Genomic DNA, 24,274 nt, shown 5'->3' with positions numbered 1-24,274 from the left:
AGACAATCCCTGACCTGATCAGGTGGTCAGGTGTGGTGAATATAGACAATCCCTGACCTGGTCAGGTGTGGTGAATATAGACAATCCCTGACCTGGTCAGGTGTGGTGAATATAGACAATCCCTGACCTGGTCAGGTGTGGTGAATATAGACAATCCCTGACCTGGTCAGGTGTGGTGAATATAGACAATCCCTGACCTGGTCAGGTGTGGTGAATATAGACAATCCCTGACCTGGTCAGGTGTGGTGACTATAGACAATCCCTGACCTGGTCAGGTGGTCAGGTGTGGTGAATATAGACAATCCCTGACCTGGTCAGGTGTGGTGAATATAGACAATCCCTGACCTGGTCAGGTGTGGTGAATATAGACAATCCCTGACCTGGTCAGGTGTGGTGAATATAGACAATCCCTGACCTGGTCAGGTGTGGTGAATATAGACAATCCCTGACCTGGTCAGGTGTGGTGAATATAGACAATCCCTGACCTGGTCAGGTGTGGTGACTATAGACAATCCCTGACCTGGTCAGGTGTGGTGACTATAGACAATCCCTGACCTGGTCAGGTGGTCAGTGGTGAATATAGACAATCCCTGACCTGGTCAGGTGTGGTGAATATAGACAATCCCTGACCTGGTCAGGTGTGGTGACTATAGACAATCCCTGACCTGATCAGGTGGTCAGGTGTGGTGAATATAGACAATCCCTGACCTGGTCAGGTGTGGTGAATATAGACAATCCCTGACCTGGTCAGGTGTGGTGAATATAGACAATCCCTGACCTGGTCAGGTGTGGTGACTATAGACAATCCTGACCTGGTCAGGTGTGGTGAATATAGACAATCCCTGACCTGGTCAGGTGTGGTGAATATAGACAATCCCTGACCTGGTCAGGTGTGGTGAATATAGACAATCCCTGACCTGGTCAGGTGTGGTGAATATAGACAATCCCTGACCTGGTCAGGTGTGGTGACTATAGACAATCCCTGACCTGGTCAGGTGTGGTGAATATAGACAATCCCTGACCTGGTCAGGTGTGGTGAATATAGACAATCCCTGACCTGGTCAGGTGTGGTGAATATAGACAATCCCTGACCTGGTCAGGTGTGGTGAATATAGACAATCCCTGACCTGGTCAGGTGTGGTGAATATAGACAATCCCTGACCTGGTCAGGTGTGGTGAATATAGACAATCCCTGACCTGGTCAGGTGTGGTGAATATAGACAATCCTGACCTGGTCAGGTGTGGTGACTATAGACAATCCCTGACCTGGTCAGGTGTGGTGACTATAGACAATCCCTGACCTGGTCAGGTGTGGTGAATATAGACAATACCTGACCTGGTCAGGTGTGGTGACTATAGACAATCCCTGACCTGGTCAGGTGTGGTGACTATAGACAATCCCTGACCTGATCAGGTGGTCAGGTGTGGTGAATATAGACAATCCCTGACCTGGTCAGGTGTGGTGAATATAGACAATTCCTGACCTGGTCAGGTGTGGTGAATATAGACAATTCCTGACCTGGTCAGGTGTGGTGAATATAGACAATACCTGACCTGGTCAGGTGTGGTGACTATAGACAATCCCTGACCTGATCAGGTGGTCAGGTGTGGTGAATATAGACAATCCCTGACCTGGTCAGGTGTGGTGAATATAGACAATCCCTGACCTGGTCAGGTGTGGTGAATATAGACAATCCCTGACCTGGTCAGGTGTGGTGACTATAGACAATCCCTGACCTGGTCAGGTGTGGTGAATATAGACAATCCCTGACCTGGTCAGGTGTGGTGAATATAGACAATCCCTGACCTGGTCAGGTGTGGTGACTATAGACAATCCCTGACCTGGTCAGGTGTGGTGAATATAGACAATCCCTGACCTGGTCAGGTGTGGTGACTATAGACAATCCCTGACCTGGTCAGGTGTGGTGAATATAGACAATCCCTGACCTGGTCAGGTGTGGTGAATATAGACAATCCCTGACCTGGTCAGGTGTGGTGAATATAGACAATCCCTGACCTGGTCAGGTGTGGTGAATATAGACAATCCCTGACCTGGTCAGGTGTGGTGAATATAGACAATCCCTGACCTGGTCAGGTGTGGTGAATATAGACAATCCCTGACCTGGTCAGGTGTGGTGAATATAGACAATCCCTGACCTGGTCAGGTGTGGTGAATATAGACAATCCCTGACCTGGTCAGGTGTGGTGAATATAGACAATCCCTGACCTGGTCAGGTGTGGTGAATATAGACAATCCCTGACCTGGTCAGGTGTGGTGAATATAGACAATCCCTGACCTGGTCAGGTGTGGTGAATATAGACAATCCCTGACCTGGTCAGGTGTGGTGAATATAGACAATCCCTGACCTGGTCAGGTGTGGTGAATATAGACAATCCCTGACCTGGTCAGGTGTGGTGAATATAGACAATCCCTGACCTGGTCAGGTGTGGTGAATATAGACAATCCCTGACCTGGTCAGGTGTGGTGAATATAGACAATCCCTGACCTGGTCAGGTGTGGTGAATATAGACAATCCCTGACCTGGTCAGGTGTGGTGAATATAGACAATCCCTGACCTGGTCAGGTGTGGTGACTATAGACAATCCCTGACCTGGTCAGGTGTGGTGAATATAGACAATCCCTGACCTGGTCAGGTGTGGTGAATATAGACAATCCCTGACCTGGTCAGGTGTGGTGACTATAGACAATCCCTGACCTGGTCAGGTGTGGTGACTATAGACAATCCCTGACCTGGGTCAGGTGTGGTGAATATAGACAATCCCTGACCTGGTCAGGTGTGGTGAATATAGACAATTCCTGACCTGGTCAGGTGTGGTGAATATAGACAATCCCTGACCTGGTCAGGTGTGGTGAATATAGACAATCCCTGACCTGGTCAGGTGTGGTGACTATAGACAATCCCTGACCTGGTGGTCAGGTGTGGTGAATATAGACAATCCCTGACCTGGTCAGGTGTGGTGAATATAGACAATCCCTGACCTGGTCAGGTGTGGTGAATATAGACAATCCCTGACCTGGTCAGGTGTGGTGAATATAGACAATCCCTGACCTGGTCAGGTGTGGTGAATATAGACAATCCCTGACCTGGTCAGGTGTGGTGAATATAGACAATCCCTGACCTGGTCAGGTGTGGTGACTATAGACAATCCCTGACCTGGTCAGGTGTGGTGACTATAGACAATCCCTGACCTGGTCAGGTGTGGTGAATATAGACAATCCCTGACCTGGTCAGGTGTGGTGAATATAGACAATCCCTGACCTGGTCAGGTGTGGTGAATATAGACAATCCCTGACCTGGTCAGGTGTGGTGAATATAGACAATCCCTGACCTGGTCAGGTGTGGTGAATATAGACAATCCCTGACCTGGTCAGGTGTGGTGAATATAGACAATCCCTGACCTGGTCAGGTGTGGTGAATATAGACAATCCCTGACCTGGTCAGGTGTGGTGACTATAGACAATCCCTGACCTGGTCAGGTGTGGTGACTATAGACAATCCCTGACCTGGTCAGGTGTGGTGAATATAGACAATCCCTGACCTGGTCAGGTGTGGTGAATATAGACAATCCCTGACCTGGTCAGGTGTGGTGAATATAGACAATCCCTGACCTGGTCAGGTGTGGTGAATATAGACAATCCCTGACCTGGTCAGGTGTGGTGAATATAGACAATCCCTGACCTGGTCAGGTGTGGTGAATATAGACAATCCCTGACCTGGTCAGGTGTGGTGAATATAGACAATCCCTGACCTGGTCAGGTGTGGTGAATATAGACAATCCCTGACCTGGTCAGGTGTGGTGAATATAGACAATCCCTGACCTGGTCAGGTGTGGTGAATATAGACAATCCCTGACCTGGTCAGGTGTGGTGAATATAGACAATCCCTGACCTGGTCAGGTGTGGTGAATATAGACAATCCCTGACCTGGTCAGGTGTGGTGAATATAGACAATCCCTGACCTGGTCAGGTGTGGTGAATATAGACAATCCCTGACCTGGTCAGGTGTGGTGAATATAGACAATCCCTGACCTGGTCAGGTGTGGTGAATATAGACAATCCCTGACCTGGTCAGGTGTGGTGACTATAGACAATCCCTGACCTGGTCAGGTGTGGTGAATATAGACAATCCCTGACCTGGTCAGGTGTGGTGACTATAGACAATCCCTGACCTGGTCAGGTGTGGTGAATATAGACAATCCCTGACCTGGTCAGGTGTGGTGAATATAGACAATCCTGACCTGGTCAGGTGTGGTGACTATAGACAATCCCTGACCTGGTCAGGTGTGGTGAATATAGACAATCCCTGACCTGGTCAGGTGGTCAGGTGTGGTGAATATAGACAATCCCTGACCTGGTCAGGTGTGGTGAATATAGACAATCCCTGACCTGGTCAGGTGTGGTGAATATAGACAATCCCTGACCTGGTCAGGTGTGGTGACTATAGACAATCCCTGACCTGGTCAGGTGTGGTGACTATAGACAATCCCTGACCTGGTCAGGTGTGGTGAATATAGACAATCCCTGACCTGGTCAGGTGTGGTGACTATAGACAATCCCTGACCTGGTCAGGTGGTCAGGTGTGGTGAATATAGACAATCCCTGACCTGGTCAGGTGTGGTGAATATAGACAATCCCTGACCTGGTCAGGTGTGGTGAATATAGACAATTCCTGACCTGGTCAGGTGTGGTGAATATAGACAATACCTGACCTGGTCAGGTGTGGTGGATATAGACAATCCCTGACCTGGTCAGGTGTGGTGACTATAGACAATCCCTGACCTGATCAGGTGGTCAGGTGTGGTGAATATAGACAATCCCTGACCTGGTCAGGTGTGGTGAATATAGACAATCCCTGACCTGGTCAGGTGTGGTGAATATAGACAATCCCTGACCTGGTCAGGTGTGGTGAATATAGACAATTCCTGACCTGGTCAGGTGTGGTGAATATAGACAATACCTGACCTGGTCAGGTGTGGTGAATATAGACAATCCCTGACCTGGTCAGGTGTGGTGACTATAGACAATCCCTGACCTGATCAGGTGGTCAGGTGTGGTGAATATAGACAATCCCTGACCTGGTCAGGTGTGGTGAATATAGACAATCCCTGACCTGGTCAGGTGTGGTGAATATAGACAATCCCTGACCTGGTCAGGTGTGGTGACTATAGACAATCCCTGACCTGGTCAGGTGTGGTGAATATAGACAATCCCTGACCTGGTCAGGTGTGGTGAATATAGACAATCCCTGACCTGGTCAGGTGTGGTGACTATAGACAATCCCTGACCTGGTCAGGTGTGGTGACTATAGACAATCCCTGACCTGGTCAGGTGTGGTGAATATAGACAATCCCTGACCTGGTCAGGTGTGGTGAATATAGACAATCCCTGACCTGGTCAGGTGTGGTGACTATAGACAATCCCTGACCTGATCAGGTGGTCAGGTGTGGAGAATATAGACAATCCCTGACCTGGTCAGGTGTGGTGAATATAGACAATCCCTGACCTGGTCAGGTGTGGTGAATATAGACAATCCCTGACCTGGTCAGGTGTGGTGACTATAGACAATCCCTGACCTGGTCAGGTGTGGTGAATATAGACAATCCCTGACCTGGTCAGGTGTGGTGAATATAGACAATCCCTGACCTGGTCAGGTGTGGTGACTATAGACAATCCCTGACCTGGTCAGGTGTGGTGACTATAGACAATCCCTGACCTGGTCAGGTGTGGTGACTATAGACAATCCCTGACCTGGTCAGGTGTGGTGAATATAGACAATCCCTGACCTGGTCAGGTGTGGTGAATATAGACAATCCCTGACCTGGTCAGGTGTGGTGAATATAGACAATCCCTGACCTGGTCAGGTGTGGTGAATATAGACAATCCCTGACCTGGTCAGGTGTGGTGAATATAGACAATCCCTGACCTGGTCAGGTGTGGTGAATATAGACAATCCCTGACCTGGTCAGGTGTGGTGAATATAGACAATCCCTGACCTGGTCAGGTGTGGTGACTATAGACAATCCCTGACCTGGTCAGGTGTGGTGACTATAGACAATCCCTGACCTGGTCAGGTGTGGTGAATATAGACAATCCTGACCTGGTCAGGTGTGGTGACTATAGACAATCCCTGACCTGGTCAGGTGTGGTGACTATAGACAATCCCTGACCTGATCAGGTGGTCAGGTGTGGTGAATATAGACAATCCCTGACCTGGTCAGGTGTGGTGAATATAGACAATCCCTGACCTGGTCAGGTGTGGTGAATATAGACAATCCTGACCTGGTCAGGTGTGGTGAATATAGACAATACCTGACCTGGTCAGGTGTGGTGACTATAGACAATCCCTGACCTGGTCAGGTGTGGTGAATATAGACAATCCCTGACCTGGTCAGGTGTGGTGAATATAGACAATCCCTGACCTGGTCAGGTGTGGTGAATATAGACAATCCCTGACCTGGTCAGGTGTGGTGACTATAGACAATCCCTGACCTGGTCAGGTGTGGTGAATATAGACAATCCCTGACCTGGTCAGGTGTGGTGAATATAGACAATCCCTGACCTGGTCAGGTGTGGTGACTATAGACAATCCCTGACCTGGTCAGGTGTGATGACTATAGACAATCCCTGACCTGGTCAGGTGTGGTGACTATAGACAATCCCTGACCTGGTCAGGTGTGGTGAATATAGACTATCCCTGACCTGGTCAGGTGTGGTGAATATAGACTATCCCTGACCTGGTCAGGTGTGGTGAATATAGACAATCCCTGACCTGGTCAGGTGTGGTGAATATAGACAATCCCTGACCTGGTCAGGTGTGGTGAATATAGACAATCCCTGACCTGGTCAGGTGTGGTGAATATAGACAATCCCTGACCTGGTCAGGTGTGGTGAATATAGACAATCCCTGACCTGGTCAGGTGTGGTGACTATAGACAATCCCTGACCTGGTCAGGTGTGGTGAATATAGACAATCCCTGACCTGGTCAGGTGTGGTGAATATAGACAATCCCTGACCTGGTCAGGTGTGGTGAATATAGACAATCCCTGACCTGATCAGGTGGTCAGGTGTGGTGAATATAGACAATCCCTGACCTGGTCAGGTGTGGTGAATATAGACAATTCCTGACCTGGTCAGGTGTGGTGAATATAGACAATTCCTGACCTGGTCAGGTGTGGTGAATATAGACAATACCTGACCTGGTCAGGTGTGGTGACTATAGACAATCCCTGACCTGATCAGGTGGTCAGGTGTGGTGAATATAGACAATCCCTGACCTGGTCAGGTGTGGTGAATATAGACAATCCCTGACCTGGTCAGGTGTGGTGAATATAGACAATCCCTGACCTGGTCAGGTGTGGTGACTATAGACAATCCCTGACCTGGTCAGGTGTGGTGAATATAGACAATCCCTGACCTGGTCAGGTGTGGTGAATATAGACAATCCCTGACCTGGTCAGGTGTGGTGACTATAGACAATCCCTGACCTGGTCAGGTGTGATGACTATAGACAATCCCTGACCTGGTCAGGTGTGGTGACTATAGACAATCCCTGACCTGGTCAGGTGTGGTGAATATAGACAATCCCTGACCTGGTCAGGTGTGGTGAATATAGACTATCCCTGACCTGGTCAGGTGTGAATATAGACTATCCCTGACCTGGTCAGGTGTGGTGAATATAGACAATCCCTGACCTGGTCAGGTGTGGTGAATATAGACAATCCCTGACCTGGTCAGGTGTGGTGAATATAGACAATCCCTGACCTGGTCAGGTGTGGTGAATATAGACAATCCCTGACCTGGTCAGGTGTGGTGACTATAGACAATCCCTGACCTGGTCAGGTGTGGTGACTATAGACAATCCCTGACCTGGTCAGGTGTGGTGAATATAGACAATCCCTGACCTGGTCAGGTGTGGTGAATATAGACAATCCCTGACCTGGTCAGGTGTGGTGAATATAGACAATCCCTGACCTGGTCAGGTGTGGTGAATATAGACAATCCCTGACCTGGTCAGGTGTGGTGAATATAGACAATCCCTGACCTGGTCAGGTGTGGTGAATATAGACAATCCCTGACCTGGTCAGGTGTGGTGAATATAGACAATCCCTGACCTGGTCAGGTGTGGTGAATATAGACAATCCCTGACCTGGTCAGGTGTGGTGAATATAGACAATCCCTGACCTGGTCAGGTGTGGTGAATATAGACAATCCCTGACCTGGTCAGGTGTGGTGAATATAGACAATCCCTGACCTGGTCAGGTGTGGTGAATATAGACAATCCCTGACCTGGTCAGGTGTGGTGAATATAGACAATCCCTGACCTGGTCAGGTGTGGTGAATATAGACAATCCCTGACCTGGTCAGGTGTGGTGAATATAGACAATCCCTGACCTGGTCAGGTGTGGTGAATATAGACAATCCCTGACCTGGTCAGGTGTGGTGACTATAGACAATCCCTGACCTGGTCAGGTGTGGTGACATAGACAATCCCTGACCTGGTCAGGTGTGGTGAATATAGACAATCCCTGACCTGGTCAGGTGTGGTGAATATAGACAATCCCTGACCTGGTCAGGTGTGGTGAATATAGACAATCCCTGACCTGGTCAGGTGTGGTGAATATAGACAATCCCTGACCTGGTCAGGTGTGGTGAATATAGACAATCCCTGACCTGGTCAGGTGTGGTGAATATAGACAATCCCTGACCTGGTCAGGTGTGGTGACTATAGACAATCCCTGACCTGGTCAGGTGTGGTGAATATAGACAATCCCTGACCTGGTCAGGTGTGGTGAATATAGACAATCCCTGACCTGGTCAGGTGTGGTGAATATAGACAATCCCTGACCTGGTCAGGTGTGGTGAATATAGACAATCCCTGACCTGGTCAGGTGTGGTGAATATAGACAATCCCTGACCTGGTCAGGTGTGGTGAATATAGACAATCCCTGACCTGGTCAGGTGTGGTGAATATAGACAATCCCTGACCTGGTCAGGTGTGGTGAATATAGACAATCCCTGACCTGGTCAGGTGTGGTGAATATAGACAATCCCTGACCTGGTCAGGTGTGGTGAATATAGACAATCCCTGACCTGGTCAGGTGTGGTGAATATAGACAATCCCTGACCTGGTCAGGTGTGGTGAATATAGACAATCCCTGACCTGGTCAGGTGTGGTGAATATAGACAATCCCTGACCTGGTCAGGTGTGGTGAATATAGACAATCCCTGACCTGGTCAGGTGTGGTGAATATAGACAATCCCTGACCTGGTCAGGTGTGGTGACTATAGACAATCCCTGACCTGGTCAGGTGTGGTGAATATAGACAATCCCTGACCTGGTCAGGTGTGGTGACTATAGACAATCCCTGACCTGGTCAGGTGTGGTGACTATAGACAATCCCTGACCTGGTCAGGTGTGGTGAATATAGACAATACCTGACCTGGTCAGGTGTGGTGACTATAGACAATCCCTGACCTGGTCAGGTGTGGTGACTATAGACAATCCCTGACCTGGTCAGGTGTGGTGAATATAGACAATCCCTGACCTGGTCAGGTGTGTTGACTATAGACAATCCCTGACCTGGTCAGGTGTGGTGACTATAGACAATCCCTGACCTGATCAGGTGGTCAGGTGTGGTGAATATAGACAATTCCTGACCTGGTCAGGTGTGGTGAATATAGACAATTCCTGACCTGGTCAGGTGTGGTGAATATAGACAATACCTGACCTGGTCAGGTGTGGTGAATATAGACAATCCCTGACCTGGTCAGGTGTGGTGACTATAGACAATCCCTGACCTGGTCAGGTGTGGTGACTATAGACAATCCCTGACCTGATCAGGTGGTCAGGTGTGGTGAATATAGACAATCCCTGACCTGGTCAGGTGTGGTGAATATAGACAATCCCTGACCTGGTCAGGTGTGGTGAATATAGACAATCCCTGACCTGGTCAGGTGTGGTGACTATAGACAATCCCTGACCTGGTCAGGTGTGGTGAATATAGACAATCCCTGACCTGGTCAGGTGTGGTGAATATAGACAATCCCTGACCTGGTCAGGTGTGGTGACTATAGACAATCCCTGACCTGGTCAGGTGTGGTGAATATAGACAATCCCTGACCTGGTCAGGTGTGGTGAATATAGACAATCCCTGACCTGGTCAGGTGTGGTGACTATAGACAATCCCTGACCTGGTCAGGTGTGATGACTATAGACAATCCCTGACCTGGTCAGGTGTGGTGACTATAGACAATCCCTGACCTGGTCAGGTGTGGTGAATATAGACAATCCCTGACCTGGTCAGGTGTGGTGAATATAGACTATCCCTGACCTGGTCAGGTGTGGTGAATATAGACTATCCCTGACCTGGTCAGGTGTGGTGAATATAGACAATCCCTGACCTGGTCAGGTGTGGTGAATATAGACAATCCCTGACCTGGTCAGGTGTGGTGAATATAGACAATCCCTGACCTGGTCAGGTGTGGTGAATATAGACAATCCCTGACCTGGTCAGGTGTGGTGACTATAGACAATCCCTGACCTGGTCAGGTGTGGTGACTATAGACAATCCCTGACCTGGTCAGGTGTGGTGAATATAGACAATCCCTGACCTGGTCAGGTGTGGTGAATATAGACAATCCCTGACCTGGTCAGGTGTGGTGAATATAGACAATCCCTGACCTGGTCAGGTGTGGTGAATATAGACAATCCCTGACCTGGTCAGGTGTGGTGAATATAGACAATCCCTGACCTGGTCAGGTGTGGTGAATATAGACAATCCCTGACCTGGTCAGGTGTGGTGAATATAGACAATCCCTGACCTGGTCAGGTGTGGTGAATATAGACAATCCCTGACCTGGTCAGGTGTGGTGAATATAGACAATCCCTGACCTGGTCAGGTGTGGTGAATATAGACAATACCTGACCTGGTCAGGTGTGGTGACTATAGACAATCCCTGACCTGGTCAGGTGTGGTGACTATAGACAATCCCTGACCTGGTCAGGTGTGGTGACTATAGACAATCCCTGACCTGGTCAGGTGTGGTGAATATAGACAATACCTGACCTGGTCAGGTGTGGTGACTATAGACAATCCCTGACCTGGTCAGGTGTGGTGACTATAGACAATCCCTGACCTGGTCAGGTGTGGTGAATATAGACAATCCCTGACCTGGTCAGGTGTGGTGAATATAGACAATACCTGACCTGGTCAGGTGTGGTGACTATAGACAATCCCTGACCTGGTCAGGTGTGGTGACTATAGACAATCCCTGACCTGGTCAGGTGTGGTGACTATAGACAATCCCTGACCTGGTCAGGTGTGGTGAATATAGACAATACCTGACCTGGTCAGGTGTGGTGACTATAGACAATCCCTGACCTGGTCAGGTGTGGTGACTATAGACAATCCCTGACCTGGTCAGGTGTGGTGACTATAGACAATCCCTGACCTGGTCAGGTGTGGTGACTATAGACAATCCCTGACCTGATCAGGTGGTCAGGTGTGGTGAATATAGACAATCCCTGACCTGGTCAGGTGTGGTGAATATAGACAATCCCTGACCTGGTCAGGTGTGGTGAATATAGACAATTCCTGACCTGGTCAGGTGTGGTGAATATAGACAATTCCTGACCTGGTCAGGTGTGGTGAATATAGACAATTCCTGACCTGGTCAGGTGTGGTGAATATAGACAATACCTGACCTGGTCAGGTGTGGTGAATATAGACAATCCCTGACCTGGTCAGGTGTGGTGAATATAGACAATACCTGACCTGGTCAGGTGTGGTGAATATAGACAATCCCTGACCTGGTCAGGTGTGGTGAATATAGACAATACCTGACCTGGTCAGGTGTGGTGAATATAGACAATCCCTGACCTGGTCAGGTGTGGTGAATATAGACAATTCCTGACCTGGTCAGGTGTGGTGAATATAGACAATTCCTGACCTGGTCAGGTGTGGTGAATATAGACAATACCTGACCTGGTCAGGTGTGGTGAATATAGACAATCCCTGACCTGGTCAGGTGTGGTGACTATAGACAATCCCTGACCTGGTCAGGTGTGGTGAATATAGACAATTCCTGACCTGGTCAGGTGTGGTGAATATAGACAATTCCTGACCTGGTCAGGTGTGGTGAATATAGACAATACCTGACCTGGTCAGGTGTGGTGAATATAGACAATCCCTGACCTGGTCAGGTGTGGTGACTATAGACAATCCCTGACCTGGTCAGGTGTGGTGACTATAGACAATCCCTGACCTGGTCAGGTGTGGTGAATATAGACAATCCCTGACCTGGTCAGGTGTGGTGAATATAGACAATTCCTGACCTGGTCAGGTGTGGTGAATATAGACAATTCCTGACCTGGTCAGGTGTGGTGAATATAGACAATACCTGACCTGGTCAGGTGTGGTGAATATAGACAATCCCTGACCTGGTCAGGTGTGGTGACTATAGACAATCCCTGACCTGGTCAGGTGTGGTGACTATAGACAATCCCTGACCTGGTCAGGTGGTCAGGTGTGGTGAATATAGACAATCCCTGACCTGGTCAGGTGTGGTGAATATAGACAATCCCTGACCTGATCAGGTGGTCAGGTGTGGTGAATATAGACAATCCCTGACCTGGTCAGGTGTGGTGAATATAGACAATCCCTGACCTGGTCAGGTGTGGTGACTATAGACAATCCCTGACCTGGTCAGGTGTGGTGAATATAGACAATCCCTGACCTGGTCAGGTGTGGTGACTATAGACAATCCCTGACCTGGTCAGGTGTGGTGAATATAGACAATCCCTGACCTGGTCAGGTGTGGTGAATATAGACTATCCCTGACCTGGTCAGGTGTGGTGAATATAGACTATCCCTGACCTGGTCAGGTGTGGTGAATATAGACAATCCCTGACCTGGTCAGGTGTGGTGAATATAGACAATCCCTGACCTGGTCAGGTGTGGTGACTATAGACAATCCCTGACCTGGTCAGGTGTGGTGAATATAGACAATTCCTGACCTGGTCAGGTGTGGTGAATATAGACAATACCTGACCTGGTCAGGTGTGGTGAATATAGACAATCCCTGACCTGGTCAGGTGTGGTGACTATAGACAATCCCTGACCTGGTCAGGTGTGGTGACTATAGACAATCCCTGACCTGGTCAGGTGTGGTGACTATAGACAATCCCTGACCTGGTCAGGTGTGGTGAATATAGACAATCCCTGACCTGGTCAGGTGTGGTGAATATAGACAATTCCTGACCTGGTCAGGTGTGGTGAATATAGACAATTCCTGACCTGGTCAGGTGTGGTGAATATAGACAATACCTGACCTGGTCAGGTGTGGTGAATATAGACAATCCCTGACCTGGTCAGGTGTGGTGACTATAGACAATCCCTGACCTGGTCAGGTGTGGTGACTATAGACAATCCCTGACCTGATCAGGTGGTCAGGTGTGGAGAATATAGACAATCCCTGACCTGGTCAGGTGTGGTGAATATAGACAATCCCTGACCTGGTCAGGTGGTCAGGTGTGGAGAATATAGACAATCCCTGACCTGGTCCGGTGGTCAGGTGGTGAATATAGACAATCCCTGACCTGGTCAGGTGTGGTGAATATAGACAATCCCTGACCTGGTCAGGTGTGGTGAATATAGACAATCCCTGACCTGGTCAGGTGTGGTGACTATAGACAATCCCTGACCTGGTCAGGTGTGGTGAATATAGACAATCCCTGACCTGGTCAGGTGTGGTGAATATAGACTATCCCTGACCTGGTCAGGTGTGGTGAATATAGACTATCCCTGACCTGGTCAGGTGTGGTGAATATAGACAATCCCTGACCTGGTCAGGTGTGGTGAATATAGACAATCCCTGACCTGGTCAGGTGTGGTGACTATAGACAATCCCTGACCTGGTCAGGTGTGGTGACTATAGACAATCCCTGACCTGGTCAGGTGTGGTGACTATAGACAATCCCTGACCTGGTCAGGTGTGGTGAATATAGACAATCCCTGACCTGGTCAGGTGTGGTGAATATAGACAATCCCTGACCTGGTCAGGTGTGGTGAATATAGACAATCCCTGACCTGGTCAGGTGGTCAGGTGTGGTGAATATAGACAATCCCTGACCTGGTCAGGTGGTCAGGTGTGGTGAATATAGACAATCCCTGACCTGGTCAGGTGTGGTGACTATAGACAATCCCTGACCTGGTCAGGTGTGGTGACTATAGACAATCCCTGACCTGGTCAGGTGTGGTGAATATAGACAATCCCTGACCTGGTCAGGTGTGGTGAATATAGACAATCCCTGACCTGGTCAGGTGTGGTGAATATAGACAATCCCTGACCTGATCAGGTGTGGTGACTATAGACAATCCCTGACCTGGTCAGGTGTGGTGAATATAGACAATCCCTGACCTGGTCAGGTGTGGTGAATATAGACAATCCCTGACCTGGTCAGGTGGTCAGGTGTGGTGAATATAGACAATCCCTGACCTGGTCAGGTGTGGTGAATATAGACAATCCCTGACCTGATCAGGTGTGGTGACTATAGACAATCCCTGACCTGGTCAGGTGTGGTGAATATAGACAATCCCTGACCTGGTCAGGTGTGGTGAATATAGACAATCCCTGACCTGGTCAGGTGTGGTGAATATAGACAATCCCTGACCTGGTCAGGTGTGGTGAATATAGACAATCCCTGACCTGGTCAGGTGGTCAGGTGTGGTGAATATAGACAATCCCTGACCTGGTCAGGTGTGGTGACTATAGACAATCCCTGACCTGATCAGGTGTGGTGAATATAGACAATCCCTGACCTGGGCAGTACCTGAGGCTCTCCTGTCCCAGTGTAGAAATAAGACCTGTGATTGAAGGCTCGTTGTCAAGGAGATACTCATTGTTCTCCTCCCTTGTTGCTCCTCTCACCCCACCCACCCACCCCTCTCTCTCCCTCTGCCCCCCCCCCCCCAGTTCTCCCCCAGCGGTAGCAGCAGTCCAGACCCATCAGAACCAGTCCACCCAGAATCAGACCCAGTGGTGTCCAGTCTGCAGTGTCCACTACTCCTCTCCTCCGGAGACACACCTCTCCTCCACCCTCCACCTATTCTCTCTCTCCCGCCCTGCCCCCCCTCCCCACTACTGCCTCCCCCCCTCCACCCCCGCCTACCAGATGATGCTGCGCTCCGGGTGGACCCCTGGAGGTGGGCTGGGGCCCGAAGGGGAGGGTCACAAACAGCCGGTCCGGACCGTCCTGAAGAGGGACAGTAGAGGCCTGGGGTACGGACCCACACCCCGGCCCAAGGTCACACACTTCCAACCCAAAGACCCGCAGGCAGTCAGACGGACGGGGAAGGAGGGTCGGGGTGAGAGGGGGAGGAGGGGGATGAAGGAGGAGAGCAGGAGGGAGGAGAAGGACAGGAACTGGGAGAGGGACTTCCGCTCTTCCTTTAACACCTTTGACCCCTGACCTCTAAATGCTGACCCAGGGACACCTGTTGTAGTCAGTTTCTCTCTAGTGTACACTCTATGTGCTCGCTCTCTCTCTCTCGCTCTCAAATGGTCTGAATACTTATGTAAATAAGGTATTTCAATTTTTTTATTTGTAATAAATTTGCAAGCATTTCTAAAAACCTGTTTTTGCGTTTTCATTATGGGGTATTTGCTTCGCTCTCCCTGCTGTTCTACAGGGCCATTTATGGCTTGATGATGACCTGTTACTCTACCTGCTGTTCTACAGGGCCATTTATGGCTTGATGATGAACTGTTACGCTACCTGCTGTTCTACAGGGCCATTTATGGCTTGATGATGATGAAGAGTTACTCTACTAAGGACTTACACTGGGGCTTGATGATGAACTGTTACTCTACCTGCTGTTCTACAGGGCCATTTATGGCTTGATGATGAACTGTTACTCTACCTGCTGTTCTACAGGGCCATTTATGGCTTGATGATGATGAAGAGTTACTCTACTAAGGAGTTACACTGGGGCTTGATGATGAACTGTTACTCTACCTGCTGTTCTACAGGGCCATTTATGGCTTGATGATGACCTGTTACTCTACCTGCTGTTCTACAGGGCCATTTATGGCTTGATGATGAACTGTTACGCTACCTGCTGTTCTACAGGGCCATTTATGGCTTGATGATGATGAAGAGTTACTCTACTAAGGAGTTACACTGGGGCTTGATGATGAACTGTTACTCTACCTGCTGTTCTACAGGGCCATTTATGGCTTGATGATGAACTGTTACTCTACCTGCTGTTCTACAGGGCCATTTATGGCTTGATGATGATGATGAAGAGTTACTCTACTAAGGAGTTACACTGGGGCTTGATGATGAACTGTTACTCTACCTGCTGTTTTACAGGGCCATTTATGGCTTGATGATGACCTGTTACTCTACCTGCTGTTCTACAGGGCCATTTATGGCTTGATGATGAACTGTTACGCTACCTGCTGTTCTACAGGGCCATTTATGGCTTGATGATGATGAAGAGTTACTCTACTAAGGAGTTACACTGGGGCTTGATGATGAACTGTTACTCTACCTGCTGTTCTTGATGATGAACTGGCCATTTATGGCTTGATGATGATGATGAAGAGTTACTCTACTAAGGAGTTACACTGGGGCTTGATGATGAACTGTTACTCTACCTGCTGTTTTACAGGGCCATTTATGGCTTGATGATGACCTGTTACTCTACCTGCTGTTCTACAGGGCCATTTATGGCTTGATGATGAACTGTTACTCTACCTGCTGTTCTACAGGGCCATTTATGGCTTGATGATGATGAAGAGTTACTCTACTGAGGAGTTACACTGGGGCTTGATGATGATGAAGAGTTACTCTACTGAAGAGTTACACTGGGGTTTGATGATGATGAAGAGTTACTCTACTGAGGAGTTGCACTGGGGCTTGATGATGATGAAGAGTTACTCTACTGAGGAGTTACACTGGGGCTTGGTGATGATGAAGAGTTACTCTAATGAGCCTTACACCGAGGCCTGTACTCTGGAGCAGGATCGATTTGGAGGTGGAGGGTCCGTCATGGTCTGGGGCGGTTTGTCACAGCATTATCAGACTGAGCTTGTTGTCATTGCAGACAATCTCAATGCTGTGCGTTACAAGGAAGACATCCTCCTCCCTCATGTGGTACTCTTCCTGCAGGCTCCTCCTGACATGACCCTCCAGCATGACAATGCCACCAGCCATACTGCTCGTTCTGTGCATGATTTCCTGCAAGACAGGAATGTCAGTGTTCTGCCATGGTCAACGAAGAGCCCGGATCTCAATCCCATTGAGCACGTCTGGGACCTGTGAGATCGGAGGGTGAGGGCGAGGGCCATTCCCCCCAGAAATGTCTGAGAACTTGCAGGTGCCTTGGTGGAAGAATGGGGTAACATCTCACAGCAAATCTGGTGCAGTCCATGAGCAGGAGATGCACTGCGTTCCTAAATGCAGCTCTTGGCCACAGCAGATACTGACTGTTACTTTTGATTTTGACCCCCTCTTTGTTCAAGGACACATTATTCCATTTCTGTTAGTCACATGTCTGTGGAACTTGTTCAGTTTATGTCTCAGTTGTTGAATCTTATGTTCATACAAATATTTACACATGTTACGTTTGCTGAAAATAAACCCAGTTGACAGTGAGAGGACGTGTCTTTATGTATTGATATATTGATTGATTGATGTTATTTATCAAGACACATTCACAATTTCATTCAACTAGGCTCCCGAGTGGCACTGTGTTTCAGTGCTAGAGGCGTCACTACAGACCCTGGTTCAATTCCAGGCTGTATCACAGCATTGTCCAGTTTTGGTCAGGTTAGGCCATCATGGATGTAAAATACACAGTCTTGATAACTCGCCTGGTCCCATTCCAAACTACTGATCCACTCTCCACACTTTCCAGTTCTCTTGTACTTTCCGCGTTCATAAGCACAGTATAGAGAGAATCTCTGGTCACCAAGTTCAGCCCCTTCACACAGAGCGAAGGTTACCTTCATATATCCTGATAGAAAACAAACAGTGGAAGATAGCAGCGACAAAACAAGTAATCAGAAAACATTTCTCAATCTGGCCCGCAACCAATTCCATATGTGAAGCGCGTGTCCTCCGATTTCTGGAAATATTAACCCTTCCCTTCCAAGGGCTTTAACTCTGTTAAGTGTTTTACATTTTAGGAAATAAATGTAAAAAATACATATCATTTTTTTTTAAATCTGAAGATAATATTTTAACTTGGAAATAGTTGGAATTGTAGGCTCACAGCTTAGATCTTAGATAACTTCCCCTTTTCACCTAATTTACTATGTTTATACACAGAACCAGTCAAAAGTTTGGACACACCTACTCATTCAAGGGGTTTGTCCTTATTTTTAACTATTTTCTAGATTGTAAAATAATAGTGAAGACGTCACAACTCTGAAATTACACACATGGAATCATGTAGTAACCAAAGAAAGTGTTGAACAAATCCAAGTATATTTGAGATTCTTCAAAGTTGCCACTTCCTTGCCTTGACAGCTTTACTCACTCGTTGGCATTCTCTCAACCAGCTTCATGAGGTAGAAACCTGGAATGCATTTAAATGAACAGGTGTGCCTTGTTAAAAGTTAATTTGTGGAATTTATTTCCTGCGTTTGAGCCAATCAGTTGTGTTGTGACATGGTATGGGTTGTATACAGAAGATAGTCCTATTTGGCAAGAACAGCTCAAATGAGCAAGGTGAAATGCCAGTCCGTCATTACTTTAAGACTTGAAGGTCAGTTAATGTGGAACATTTCAAGAACTTTCAAAGTTTTTTCAAGTGCAGTCGCAAAAAAACCTTCAAGCCCTATGATGAAACTGGCTCTCAAGAGGACTACTGCCACAGGAAAGGAAGACCCAGAGTTACCTCTGCTGCAGAGAAATTGCACTAAATCAAATCTAATTTAATTTGTGTTGTACTGGGCTGTATTCACTACCCTCTGTTGCCATACCAGGCAGTGATGCAACCAGTCAGGATGCTCTCGATGCTGCAGCTGTCAAACCTGTTGAGGATCTTAGGACTTAGGACTTAGGACTTAGGATGCCAAATCTTTTCAGTCTCCTGAGGAGGAATGAGTTGATTTCCCACAGTTAAAGTCCCGAGATAAGAGCTATGATGATGCTAGTATTTGTGTAAACTCTTTAGAATTGTAATCTGTGGGAAATTCCCTTCACAATTCCATAAGTTTCTTTAAAATATATATATATATTTAACCAGGCAAGTCAGTAAAGAACACATTTTTATTTACAATGACGGCCTACCCCGGCCAAACCCAGACGATGCTGGGCCAATTGTGCACCACTCTATGGGACTCCCAAACACGACCGGATGTGATACAGCCTGCATTTGAAACCAGGGACTGTAGTGACGCCTCTTGCACTGAGATGCAGTGCCTTAGACCGCTGCATCACTCTGGTGCCTTGTACATTGCAATATGAATGTTCAATTGGCACCATAGGCTGAGTTGTAAGATGATTTCCCATAGTTAAGGCCCTGATACGATGCTAATACTTAAACTCTTTAGAATTGAATTTTTCACGTTATAAAAACAATAAAAAGTCATATGAGTTTTAGGCAGTTATTTTAAGCAGAATACAGAATACAAAAACACAATTGGGCAATTTTCCACGGTAACAGTGCGGGAATTGGTCAAAAGCTGCTTTTGATTGGACCCTTTTATGCACTAAAAGTGCGGGGATTGGTCAAAATTGTGAGCTCTCGCATAATATGCGCTGATTGGTTGATTTTGCATTGAATTGTGCGATCTCGGAAACCTGGAGGGACTGATTATATATCGTCCAATTGTGGCATGATTCCACAATTTATATCCGTTTGCATCCGTTTCAATGGGCAACTTTTATTTTGAAAACCGAACAGCCGATTCTACCATTGTTGTAAAATGTTGTTCAACACACACACAATAAGGAGGTTAGAGGGAGACTGTGTGACAGGTGACCTTTGCTCTGTGTGACAGGTGAACTTTGCTCTGTGTGGAGGAGATTAGAGGGAGACTGTGTGACAGGTGCACTTTGCTCTGTGTGAAGGAGATTAGAGGGAGACTGTGTGACAGGTGCACTTTGCTCTGTGTGGAGGAGATTAGAGGGAGACTGTGTGACAGGTGAACTTTGCTCTGTGTGAAGGAGATTAGAGGGAGACTGTGTGACAGGTGAACTTTGCTCTGTGTGGAGGAGATTAGAGGGAGACTGTGTGACAGGTGCACTTTGCTCTGTGTGGAGGAGATTAGAGGGAGACTGTGTGACAGGTGCACTTTGCTCTGTGTGAAGGAGATTAGAGGGAGACTGTGTGACAGGTGCACTTTGCTCTGTGTGGAGGAGATTAGAGGGAGACTGTGTGACAGGTGCACTTTGCTCTGTGTGGAGGAGATTAGAGGGAGACTGTGTGACAGGTGAACTTTGCTCTGTGTGGAGGAGATTAGAGGGAGACTGTGTGACAGGTGCACTTTGCTCTGTGTGGAGGAGATTAGAGGGAGACTGTGTGACAGGTGCACTTTGCTCTGTGTGGAGGAGATTAGAGGGAGACTGTGTGACAGGTGCACTTTGCTCTGTCTTCTGTGAGGAGATTAGAAGACTGTGTGACAGGTGACTTTGCTCTGTGTGGAGGAGATTAGAGGGAGACTGTGTGTGACAGGAACTTTGCTCTGGAGGAGATAAACAGGTGCACTTTGCTCTGTGTGAAGGAGGTAAACTTTGCTCTGTGTGGAGGAGATTAGAGGGAGACTGTGTGAGAGGTGAACTTTGCTCTGTGTGAAGGAGGTAAACTTTGCTCTGTGTGGAGGAGATTAGAGGGAGACTGTGTGAGAGGTGAAAAGCGAAGCAGGGAGGGATGGTGAATGATTGACAGAGAGAGCAGAGGGGCAGATTCATTACGGAAACAGTTTAACGTTTAAGAACTAATTGGAAGAACACAGAGCACAATGAGAGTTTCTACTGGGATAAACTCAAAAAAATATATTAAACGAGACGGCAAAAAAAGTATGACGTAAGATGTGATCCTGGTTTTCCAACTGATTAAAAGCTGCAATATTATCTTCTGATTCAAAATGTTTTTTCTGATTCCTTTCTTTCCTCAAAAGGTACTGAACAGACTCTGCCCTTGGAAGGGAGAGGAGGGCTAGTACTCGGTTCCAGGAACTGTTCCAGGAAACTTTGCTCTGTTTGTGATGGAATGTGAACTTGCTCTGTGTGAAGGAAGTGCAACTTTGCTCTGTGTGAAGGTGAAAACTTTGCTCTGTGTGAGAAACTTTGCTCTTGTGAAGGAGGTGAACTTTGCTCTGTGTGAAAGGTCAACTTTGCTCTGTGTGAAGGAGGTGAACTTTGCTCTGTGTGAAGGAGTAACTTTGCTCTGTGTGAAGGTGAACTTCGCTCTGTGTGAAGGTGAACTTTGCTCTGTGTGAGAGGTGAACTTTGCTCTGTGTGAGAGGTGAACTTTGCTCTGTGTGAGAGGTGAACTTTGTGAAAGTCAACTTTGCTCTGTGTGAAGGAGGTGAACTTTGCTCTGTGTGAAGGAGGTGAACTTTGCTCTGTGTGAAGGAGCTCTGTGAAGGAGGTGAACTTTGCTCTGTGTGAAGGAGGTGAACTTTGCTCTGTGTGAAGGAGGTGAACTTTGCTCTGTGTGAAGGAGGTGAACTTTGCTCTGTGTGAAGGAGGTGAACTTTGCTCTGTGTGAAGGAGGTGAACTTTGCTCTGTGTGAAGGAGGTGAACTTTGCTCTGTGTGAAGGAGGTGAACTTTGCTCTGTGTGAAGGAGGTCAACTTTGCTCTGTGTGAAGGAGGTGAACTTTGCTCTGTGTGAAGGAGGTGAACTTTGCTCTGTGTGAAGGAGGTGAACTTTGCTCTGTGTGAAGGAGGTGAACTTTGCTCTGTGTGAAGGAGGTGAACTTTGCTCTGTGTGAAGGAGGTGAACTTTGCTCTATGTGAAGGAGGTGAACTTTGCGACCAGAGATTCTCTGCACTGTGTTTATAAATGCAGAAAGTACAAGAGCTGGAAAATGTGGACAGGGGATTCATATTTTGTCATGGGACCTGGGTTGTGTATTTACATCCAACGGCCACACGGGGGCGGTATTCGGATCTGAAAAGAAACGTGTGTGGATGACCAAGTCGTAACACTACAATTAGGCCTAGCTGAATGAAATTATAAATACAGTATGTCTTGATAACTAACACAAATCAATCTATATAGATTGTTCTCATGTATATTTGTGTGTGTTTGTGTCTTAAGTTTTGTCTTATGAATGTTAATAAATTCACAGACGACCTTGTTCATTAGTGTGATGATTTTATTGGTTTGTGATGATTAAAGTTAAAACCAAGCAGCTGCAGGGATCATCTCAACAGACAGTAAAGATTCTATTTTGGAATGACTGGACAGCAGAACACCCAGAGGAACAGAATGAGAGTACAGTTCTAGAGAACACCAGCTAGAGTTCTACATTCTAGGAGGATTCCAGACACCAGCCAGTAGTGTGCAGGATCCAGACATGACATCATGCCATGGATTTAATACCCCCTGGTGTCTAACTTTAACAAGACATGTACCTCTAATGCATCCATAGTATTACTATCTCTCTTTTATCTGGTGGAAATGGGTTTCTGAGTCCTACTCAAACCAAGCATGAGACTGAGACCAGGATTCAATCCCAGCGCTTTGTCAGCTATGTGCCATTTTAAAGGTCATTTCTGATTGAACTGACTTATCATACAGTCATTATGAATGCAGTCCTTATTATCATATTATATTAAGTAGCCTATTGAATCCCACAGGATAAGGACTGAATATTCAGTAGCCTATAGCAGGGTCAGGATAAGGACTGAATATTCAGTAGCCTATAGCAGGACTGAATATTCAGTAGCCTATAAGGACTGAATATTCAGTAGCCTATAGCAGGGTTAGGATAAGGACTGAATATTCAGTAGCCTATTCAGTAGCCTATAGCAGGGTTAGGATAAGGACTGAATATTCAGTAGCCTATAGCAGGGTCAGGATAAGGACTGAATATTCAGTAGCCTATAGCAGGGTTAGTAAGGACTGAGGCCTATAGCAGGGTCAAGGACTGAATATTCAGTAGCCTATAGGGTTAGGATAAGGACTGAATATTCAGTGGGGGTCAGGATAAGGACTGAATATTCAGTAGCCTATAGCAGGGTTAGGATAAGGACTGAATATTCAGTAGCCTATAGCAGGGTCAATATTCAGGATAAGGACTGAATATTCAGTAGCCTATAGCAGCCTGAATATTCAGTAGCCTATAGCAGGGTCAGGATAAGGACTGAATATTCAGTAGCCTATAGCAGGGTCAGGATAAGGACTGAATATTCAGTAGCCTATAGAGGGTAGATAGATAGAAAATTTGGCAGGATAAGGACTGAATATTCAGTAGCCTATAGCACAGGATAAGGACTGGCCTCACAAGGACTGAATATTCAGTAGCAGACCACATTTACCAGTAGCCTAGCAGGGTCAGGATCATTAGGGGGTGAATATTCAGGCCTATAGCAGGGTCAGCGGAGAAGTATTTCTGTATTCAGTAGCCTATAGCAGGGTCAGGATAAGCCAGTAGCCTTTTGTATTCAGTAGCCTATAGCAGGGTCAGGATAAGGACTGAATATTCAGTAGAGATAGAGAGAAAATTTGGCAGCAGGGCCTCACAACGGCAGACCACATTTACCACACCAGCTCAGGATCATTAGCGGGGTGCTACTGTCTGTATTTTTGTGTGTGGGGAGAGAGAGAGAGAGAGAGGGGGTACTACAGGTCATGTTGTTGTTGGACTTGTCAGAGTGGTGGCGGTGGTATTGCTAAGGGTGTTGCTACGGGATTCCAGCCTCAGTTTGATTGGTTGTTTGGGCATCAGCAAACCCTGCTTGTCCATCTCCAATGGGATCTATAGAGAAAAACAGAACAGAACATAACCCTGGTTGTACAACGCCAACAGGATCTATAGAGAATAAGAGACCATGTAAAACCAGGTGGTGACCATGTTAAACAGGTGCTGACCATGTTAAAACAGGTGGTGACCATGCTAAAACAGGTGGTGTCCATGTTAAAACAGGTGGTGACCATGCTAAAACAGGTGGTGACCATGTTAAAACAGGTGGTAACCATGTAAAAACAGGTGGTGGCCATGTTAAAACAGGTGGTGACCATGTTAAAACAGGTGGTGACCATGTTAAACCCATGTTAAACAGGTGGT

The 24,274-nt window shown here is 47.4% G+C and overlaps 1 protein-coding gene and 4 long non-coding RNA genes across 10 annotated transcripts in view; 4 read left to right on the top strand and 1 right to left on the bottom strand.

The window, feature by feature from the left end:
* LOC127921757 (uncharacterized) overlaps window positions 1-13,450 on the top strand; it is a 32,056-nt gene extending 18,606 nt beyond the window's left edge. For 2 of the 4 annotated variants that reach the window (XR_008109493.1, XR_008109497.1), the window contains one exon: window positions 4,557-6,112. This is a non-coding gene — a long non-coding RNA (uncharacterized LOC127921757). Of the gene's footprint in view, window positions 1-240; window positions 562-4,556; window positions 6,113-12,505 lie in introns of those variants that run through there. The other 2 variants (XR_008109495.1, XR_008109494.1) reach the window with 2 other exon arrangements.
* The window catches only part of gpank1 (G patch domain and ankyrin repeats 1), a 41,746-nt gene extending 25,897 nt beyond the window's left edge, over window positions 1-15,849 (top strand). The window contains exon 5 of the mRNA XM_052505369.1: window positions 14,997-15,849. Coding sequence (XP_052361329.1) covers window positions 14,997-15,492 — 496 coding nt within the window. The 3' untranslated portion in view covers window positions 15,493-15,849. The remainder of the gene's footprint in view (window positions 1-14,996) is intronic.
* A 314-nt stretch (window positions 15,850-16,163) lies between these two features.
* LOC127921759 (uncharacterized) lies at window positions 16,164-16,786 on the bottom strand. The gene is made up of 3 exons (XR_008109504.1): window positions 16,733-16,786; window positions 16,482-16,576; window positions 16,164-16,283 (listed from the first exon to the last, which is right to left on the bottom strand). It is a non-coding gene; the product is annotated as an uncharacterized LOC127921759 (long non-coding RNA).
* Window positions 16,787-19,982: 3,196 nt separating this feature from the next.
* On the top strand, window positions 19,983-21,193 carry LOC127921754 (uncharacterized). Of its 3 annotated transcripts, XR_008109484.1 has the most exons (4): window positions 19,983-20,324; window positions 20,373-20,468; window positions 20,517-20,612; window positions 20,738-21,193. It is a non-coding gene; the product is annotated as an uncharacterized LOC127921754 (long non-coding RNA). The 3 variants fall into 3 exon arrangements; XR_008109485.1 differs by having other exon boundaries at window positions 19,983-20,180; window positions 20,229-20,612; XR_008109483.1 differs by having other exon boundaries at window positions 19,983-20,468.
* Window positions 21,194-21,534: 341 nt separating this feature from the next.
* Window positions 21,535-22,008, top strand: LOC127921755 (uncharacterized). The gene is made up of 3 exons (XR_008109486.1): window positions 21,535-21,590; window positions 21,629-21,828; window positions 21,879-22,008. It is a non-coding gene; the product is annotated as an uncharacterized LOC127921755 (long non-coding RNA).
* Window positions 22,009-24,274: the final 2,266 nt, after the last annotated feature.

The sequence above is a fragment of the Oncorhynchus keta genome, unplaced genomic scaffold (genome assembly GCF_023373465.1).
Source record: "Oncorhynchus keta strain PuntledgeMale-10-30-2019 unplaced genomic scaffold, Oket_V2 Un_contig_23477_pilon_pilon, whole genome shotgun sequence".
Lineage (NCBI taxonomy): Eukaryota > Metazoa > Chordata > Actinopteri > Salmoniformes > Salmonidae > Oncorhynchus > Oncorhynchus keta.
Note: the sequence above shows the minus strand (reverse complement) of the source record. Positions and strands in the feature narration are given on the sequence as shown.